This window comes from Aptenodytes patagonicus, chromosome W (genome assembly GCF_965638725.1).
Source record: "Aptenodytes patagonicus chromosome W, bAptPat1.pri.cur, whole genome shotgun sequence".
Classification (NCBI taxonomy): Eukaryota; Metazoa; Chordata; class Aves; order Sphenisciformes; family Spheniscidae; genus Aptenodytes; species Aptenodytes patagonicus.
Window position 1 is genome coordinate 43005340 of NC_134981.1, and position 8331 is coordinate 43013670.

At 44.7% G+C, this 8331-nt stretch overlaps 1 protein-coding gene across 1 annotated transcript; it reads right to left on the reverse strand.

Annotated features, from left to right (window-relative positions):
• Positions 1-264: 264 nt before the first annotated feature.
• LOC143172254 (uncharacterized) lies at positions 265-5570 on the reverse strand. Its single transcript, XM_076361478.1, is given in 3 exon segments — positions 265-358; positions 4047-4307; positions 4309-5570. Coding segments are annotated over 3 exon segments (1617 nt in total).
• Positions 5571-8331: the final 2761 nt, after the last annotated feature.

Here is an 8331-nt window from a genome sequence, read left to right on the forward strand (position 1 = left end):
CTTCACCCCCACCCCTTCTTCCCACATTCAACTTCACTCCTTCATTCCTAACTCTTCTACCTTCTCCCCCATCCTGAGTGGCACGGGGGGAATAGGGGGTTGCACTCGGTTCATAACAGTTCCTCTCTGCTGCTCCTTCTTCCTCATGCTTTTCCCCTGCTCCAGCATGGGTTCTCTCCACAGGCTGCAGTCCTTCAAGATAAACTGGCTCCAGTGTGGGTCGGCCACAGTTCTTGTCAGGAGAACCTGCTTCTGCCCATGGGGCTACAGCTTCCTCCAGAGCACATCCACCTGCTTCAGCGTGGGGTCCTTCACAGTCTGCAGTGTGGGTATCTGCTCCAGCGTGGTCTTCTGTGGGCTGCAGGGAGACAACCTGCTTCATTATGGTCTTTTCCACAGGCTTTAGGGGAATCTTTGCTCTGGCACCTGGAACACCTCCTCCCCCTCCTTCTTCTCTGACCTTGGTGTTTGCAGGCTTGTTTCTCATACTTTTTCCCCTCATGCTGCATTCTGCCATGTGGTATTTTGGCCTTTCTTAAATATGTTATCACAGAGGTGCCGCCAACTTTGCTGACTGGCTCAGCTTTGGCCTGTAGTGGGTCTATTGCGAAGCTGGCCGGAACAGTCCATCTTCAGCATGGGGGGGCTGCTCCTGATGTCTTCTCACAGAGGCCACCCCTGCAGGCTCCCCTCACCACATCCCCGCTACCAAAATTTTGCAACATAAACCCAATACAACAGTTGAATAAGTGAGGGAGGGGGGGAGAGAGTGAGAATGAGGGAGGGAGAATGTGAATGTGAATGCTCACCCAGTCTCTGAGCTGCAGCTACTTTGCAAATACTGCCCTCTAGTTTTAGAATAGAATATTTCAGTTGGAAGGGACCTACAACAATCATCTAGTCCAACTTTTATTTCTGAGCATGATATTATATGGTATGGAATATCCCTTTGGTCAGTTTGGGTCAGCTGTCCTGGCTGTGTCCTCTTCCAGCCTCTTGCTCATTCCCAGCCTACTCACTGGGGGAGCAGAGTGAGAAACAGAAAAGGCCTTGGTGCTGTGTAAGAACTGTTCAGCAATAGCTAAAATATGGGTGTATTACCAACACTATTTTAGCAACAAACCTAAACTACAGTACTATATGGACTCTCCTATGAAGAAAATGAACTCCTTCCCAGCCAGACCCGCTACAATAACTCAACAGTTTATCCTAGTTTTGGTAACTTAATCTCTCTATGCTTCAATAGCAGGACTGCTCTGACCCATTTTGTTAACTGACAAGTCACAGGTATCCACATAGTAATTCTTCATCATGCTATCTTGCTACTGAATTGTACCCTGCTGAATAAATAAGTAGAAGTGCAGAGACTTAATGTAGTGTCTTAGTGTAGAGCTTTAACATAGGATTTAGGCTTCTTGGTGCTTTCTTCTGTAAGCAAGCACTGTCACCCCATCTTTAGACTTTAGGAGGTGTGAACTAGAGGTGCCTGTTAGCAGTTCAGTCACTCTTTTGGGAGTTGGACAATGCAAGTGTCTCAGTCGCTGAGACTCGATATCACGAGCAGCTCTGGTGCTGGCACGATCCGCAGCGGAGTGCTCTAGTGCGGTGCACAGTGGGGGTTTCCTGAAGCGGGGAAACCTCAGGGGGAGCCGAGAGACCTGCCGGGAGCCCGCAGCTCGCGCGACAGCAACTGACGAGACCTGGGCGGGGCCAGGAGCAACGGCGGCCAACCCCCCCCCCCCAGTATAAAAGAAGCTCCTAGGGAGTGCTAGCGACCAGGGTGGGGCATGGCAGTTTGTGCGGCAGGGCGTGCAGGAAGGGCGCTGTAGCTCTGCCGGCTTGACCAGGGAAGCAATGGTATCCACCTGGCAGAAAGCCATGGCCTCTCTAAGCTCTGTACCTGCCATGAATGATGCAGCTTCCCAGACCGAGCTCTGGTGGGAACATGCTGCCACTCAGGTGTCAGGCTGCAGGGTGTGCCCTACTCTATGCCAGTATCCAATGGCAGTAGTGAGCACACCTGTGGGAGGTGTGCCCAGGTAGAGGAACTCCTCAGCTTGGTGGCAGAGCTCTGGGAGGAGGTGAGTAGGTTGAGGAGTATCAGGGAGAGTGAGAGAGATAGACTATTGGAACCGCACCCTACCTTCCCTGGGACAGGCCTGTCAGGCAGACAGGATGCATGATACAGAGGATTCCCTATCTTCTCTCTGCCTGGCAGAACGTGGTGACTTAAGGGATAGGGGGCAATAGTGACAAGTTTCTGCCTGGCACAGCAGGCGCGTCTCCTCCGTGACTACCCCACCTTCCCAGGTGCCCTTGCATAATAGGTAAAGGCTCTGCAAATGGAACTGAACAATGATGAGGATGATGGTTCATCTAGGTTGGAGGTGTCACTGAGGTTAAGTCGGCCTACACCCTGCGTCAAAACTGCTTCCATAAAGAAAAAAAGATGGGTCATATTATAGGAGACTCTCTTCTGCAGGGAACAGAAGGTCCAATATGCAGACCGGACCCACTTCTTAGGGAAGTCTCCTGCCTCCCTGGAGATGGCTCTGTCATGTAGGCAGCGATGAAGTTGCAACAAGAAGTCCGAGGGCAATCAAGAGAGACTTCAGGGCCTTGGGATGACTGGTTAAGGGATCAGGAGCACAAGTAGTGTTCTCCTCTGTCCTTCCAGTTGCAGGGAATGATGAGGGAAGAAACAGGAAGAGCCAGCAGATCAATACCTGGCTCTGAGCCTGGTGTCACAGACCTGATCACAGGTCGGTCTACGTGACACCAGGCCTGCTGGTAACAGATGGGGTACACCTGTCTCAAAGGGGGAAAAGGATCTTTGTGCAGAAGTTAGCAGGGCTCATAGAAAGAGCTTTAAACTAGATTTGAAGGGGGGAAGGGATAAAACCAGGCCTGCTAGAGATAAGCCATGGGGCGTCACGCCAATGTTTGAGGGACAGTGTGCTAGCAAGGTCCTTTGGTCTGCCATCTCAGTGGAGGTAGGGGATGGAGATCCATGCGGGAGCAAAGACACAAGGGTTGCTGATGTGTTAGAAACCACGGAAGCACCTGAGAACAGTCGCATAGGAATTAGGGCTTCCCCCCCAAAGAAGGTGGCAGGATCAATGGCCCAACTGAAGTGAATCTACACCAATGCATGCAGCATGGGCAACAAACAGGAGGAGCTGGAAGCCATTGTGCAGCTGGAAAACTGTGATATAGTTGCCATCACGGAAACATGGTGGGATGACTCGCACAACTGGAGTGCTGCAATGGATGGCTATGAACTCTTCAGAAGGGATAGGCAAGGAAGGAGAGGCGGTGGGGTAGCCCTGTATGTTGGGGAGTGTTTTGACTGTTTAGAGCTTGATGATGGTGATGAAAGGGTCGAGTTGTTACCGTAAGTTGGCAGATGAAAAACTCTCCAAGACTCAATTTGGACTTTTAGAAAGCAGGCATTTTTTTATTGTGGCGCTGGGCGCACAGGGGATTGCTCCACCTAGTGTGCGCACAGGGCTGCTCAACTATAGGAGTTATGTACAATCAGAATATACATATTCATTAGATTTCTGAGAAATGATTAGCATATTCATGTTATTTCTTGGAACTCATTAACATATGCAAAAGTCTTTAACGCATGCGCTCTTATGTCCATTGGTGGTCTTCCAGGGTCCTCTGGTGGTCGTCAATAGTCTTCCTCACTGTGTCCGCTAATTGAACTCAGTCTTTTCACCTAGTTGCAGTAGCTGATTTCAGCATAACTTCCTTATCTATTCCACCCCTGTACACAGGGCTTCAAGGATTCCTTTTATCTATGGAATGTCCAGTCTGCAGAACATTTAGTTACTTCGCTTCGACAAAGAAAACCGTATGTCTCCTTGGTATTTCGGTATCAATCCCTCCTTTTCTTTTGAGGATTTGTAGCTAGCAAGCTACAATCCTCATTTCATTAAGAGAGAGTTAACAAAGTTCAATGGTAAATGGGACAGTGCATAAAGGGCAGAGTATATTAATAGTATATGCTAAGCTGGGTTATTTGTCTCATCACGTACCAAACATTTATGTACAGTATAATTATAAGCAGCAAACATATTGAGATCAGCGTTAGTAAAGTTACCACTGGATGAAGCATAAGGTTAAGCACTCCTGTTGCTGTCGGTGACCATCCGAGAAGAGTTTCCCACCAGTGATGTTCTCCATCTTTCTTTACTCTTTCCACAATTTGGCGTATTTCTTTTGTATCATGATGAACAGTGATTAGAGTTTTGTGTCCATGGTTTCGGACACGTTCTAGCAGTCGACACAGATCACTGTTGTAATAGTTTCTTTACCAATGTAAGATTCATTCCAATGGGAGCAGGCAATAAGTCTTCACTTAATGTATAATTTGATTGTAACAATTGATAAGATGTAACAGGAGCTGAATAATTAAAATCACATCCCATAATGTTAGTAAAGTTACAAACACATATATTTGAGTGATTGCTTGTATCTACAGTAATTTCATCTACAGCAATAAAGTCACAAAGGGTTCTCATACAAACACATCCTTTTCCAATATATACGAGCACAGTTTCAGGTGTTTCATCAGGATGTATTTCAAAATGACAAACATTTTGCTCAGTGTCGAGACAAATGTCTTGGGCTTTGATGGTGTTACTTTCACAAATAAATCCCTGCTGTTCTCGTACAACGCATGTGCTAACATCGACAGTTTGCCACTCGTTTCCATTTTGTTGGGCCCATACTCTATGTTCTAGTGGATAGAGTATAGCTCCACTGTGATTTAATCCTAACGCAATAATTGGGTATATGGTGTATACTGAAGCATTGTGACTTGTTAAAACAAAAGCTGTGGCCTTATTGTTGATAGGGTCATAAGTGAAATTAACTAAATACCACCAAGATTGGAATTATTTTTCAAATTTAGTTGCATTGTCCCAGATTACCTTTCGAATTTCAGTGGGTAAGGTGCCTTCTTCTCCTTCTCTTATAATTGCTGCTACCATAGATTGTATCCACAGTTGAGCCTGTGTACAACTAAGGGCTAGAGAAACTTTATTTTGGGCTGTACCAAGTGCATTCACAATTAACTGATGGTCCTTTTCATTAATTCTTTCCCACCGAGGCAATATATCGGATAAAAGCCATTGGTTAGTTCCTAACGCTAATAAAGAAGATCGCAGTGGGTGTTCCAATTTGTTTAAATCACTCGTTGCAGTACTCAGTTTGTTTATTAGTACTTCAGCATCTATACTATTTAAGACTCCCAGTCCCGTTCCTATGATGCCAGTCACATCTCTCCTTGTTCGTCTTGGGGAGGTAAGTGTTCGTCCACGTAGCCATGCTAGCCATCCTGCATAGGTCGTACTTAGGAATGGTGAACAAGTTGGTTTAATTGTAGAAATGTTAATTTGCATTAGTAGTTCTAATCTTTTAAGAGACCATGATGGATTAAATAACACTCGTTGTTGGCCTGTATTTTTGATCACGTATGGTCCAATTTCAGAAGTTTGTGGGGACAGAGTTTCCTTATCCTTTACAGGAGAGGCAGATGTTTCTGGTGTCCGGGTCATATTGTTCCTTGTGATAGGGGCCAATGTTGTTGTTTTAGGTATAATGTCAATTTTGAACTTAAATGATAACCCTATGTTGTGATGACCCCAGAGGCAGACTACAAAAACAGGTTGTACTAAGGTAAAATTGTGCCAACAGTCTAATTTCTCAGAGGCACAGGTTTTTCTATCAGTTTTGCTTGAGTTTGATGCCATGTTGTACACAGAAATCTGAGATGCCTTCTCATGGGTAGACCCATTGATCATTCGGCATCCTATTTTAATTTCTTTTCCTGCCATCCCTTGAAGTCGGGGAATTTCATTATCAGTTTCATCTTTATCCCAGCCCCATTCGTTTTCTAAGTATATTTCAGTTCCATGCATAACTACGGTAGACAGATTTAAATTTCCCTCACTAGAGTGTATCCCCATACTCCCAGTGTACTTAACATGAGCTTGAGACCACGGCCATTCTGGAGTTTTTTGATCACAAGTTAAAAGGAGTGGCACTGTCAGGGTTTGAAATAGTAATATGAGCTCAGCATTCCTGTTTGTCATCCTGCAGGGTGCGGGTATCTGTTGATTTCTCATGATTTTAATTAAGTTCTACTACCTCTAGATATCCTTTTAAGTACCAGTCGGAGAGGTGATCTTGATTCTGTTTTCCATTCTGCAGGAGCTTTCTTAATTCGTGAATAGTGGATCCACGGTCCTTTTCCTTCTAATTTAACTGCTGTATGTGTAGTTAACAGGATTTGAAATGGTCCTTTCCATTTCTCTTGTAGCGGTTCAGAAGTCCAAGATTTGATGTATACCCAGTCTTCAGGCTGGAATGGATGCGCTGGGGAATCAAGACCTAGAGATTTATTTAAAATCACATATCTATTCAGTTCTCGTAAAACTTTCCCGAGGGCAATTAAGTAATTTCTTGCATCACTTTCCCCTTGTATTCGCATCTCTCCTGGCAGTCCAGGTATTTGGTACGGTCGTCCGTACATCAACTCGTACGGGCTGAGATGTTGCCTACCTCGTGGTTGGACTCTAATTCTTAACAAAGCCAGAGGTAAAGCTTGTGTCCAATTCATTGAGGTTTCCTGACATATTTTGCTTAACTGAGTTTTAAGGGTGTAATTCATTCTCTCTACTTTACCACTAGATTGAGGCCTATAAGGAGTATGTAAGTTCCAATTAATATCTAATAATCTGCTTATTTCAGTAATTATTTTGGCTATAAAATGTGGACCCCTATCTGATGACATCCCTAAAGGTACTCCAAATCTTGGAATTATTTCTTTTAATAATATTTTTACTACTTCTTTCGCCTTATTGGTGTGACATGGAAAGGCCTCAGGCCAACCTGTATATGTATCCACGAGGACCAACAAATACTTTAGCCCTCCTTTTCTTGGCAATTCAGTAAAATCTATTTGCCAATATTCCCCAGGTGCCTGTCCCGCAGCAGTTTTTCCAAATTGAATTTTATTCTGTGTTTTTGAATTGTTCCTACAGCATATTTTGCATCTTTGTGTGACTGATTTAATAACTTCCACCATGTTCCTGCTAATAACCGACTTCTGCAAATATTTTAGCAAATTTTCAGTTCCCCAGTGCACAGCGTTGTGTTCTTCCTTTACTAAATTATTCATGAGGGAATGAGGTATGACTACTAGACCTGTAGGTGTAACTGCCCATCCATCCTCTCGCCTTTCTGCTTGTAAAGTCTCGATTAATTTTAAATCTTGCTTATCATAAATAGGGTTTTTCTGGAGGGAAATTCTCTTCTCTGGCACTATAGCTAGCACTTTCTCCTCTATGCCTTTTTCTGCAGCCCGCTTTGCAGCTAAATCAGCCAGCTTATTTTCTTGCTCGAGTGGTTCGTCCTGACTGATGAGCTTTACAATGCATAATAGCTACAGCAGCAGGGGCTTTTATACTTTCTAATAAACTCAAAATTTCTTCCTTATGTTTCACCTCTGCCCCTTGTGCGGACAATAGTCCTCTTTCTTTCCAGATCGCTCCATGCGCATGCACTATTCCAAAAGCATATTTCGAATCAGTCCAAATATTTACGCGCTTGTCTTTACTTAGCTGCAAAGCCCGAGTGAGGGCAATCAATTCAGCCTTTTGGGTCGATGTTCTAGTGGGCAATGCTTGTGCCTCTACCACCGTCTCGACAGTGGTAACTGCATATCCTGATACCCACTTTCCTTCTTTCATAAAGCTGCTGCCGTCCGTGTATAGTTCCCAATCTGGATTCTGCAAGGGAATATCTTTCAAGTCGGGCCTGCTTGAATAGACTTCTTCAATGGTCTGCAGGCTGTCATGTTCAAGTTTACCTTCTTCTTGTCGAGCTGAGAGGAACATAGCAGGATTAATTATGGCAGTAGTCTTTAAGGTCACATCATCTGGTTCTATCAGTACCACTTGATATTTTAGCATTCTACTAGGAGACAACCAATGTCCACCCTTTTGGTCCAATACTGTAGTTACCATGTGTGGAACATAAACAGTTATTTTCTGTCCCATGGTGAGCTTCCGAGCCTCTTGTATTAACAGTACCGTTGCAGCCACTGCTCTTAAACATCCGGGCCATCCCTGGCTCACTGGATCCAATTGCTTGGAAAAATATGCCACTGCTCATTCATATTCTCCCAAGTGCTGGGTTAAAACACCTAAGGCCACTGCTTGTCTTTCATAAGTGAACAGTTCAAAAGGCTTTTCTAAATTAGGCAGCCCTAAGGCTGGGGCTTTCATCAAGGCCCTTTTAAGTTGAATGTATGCA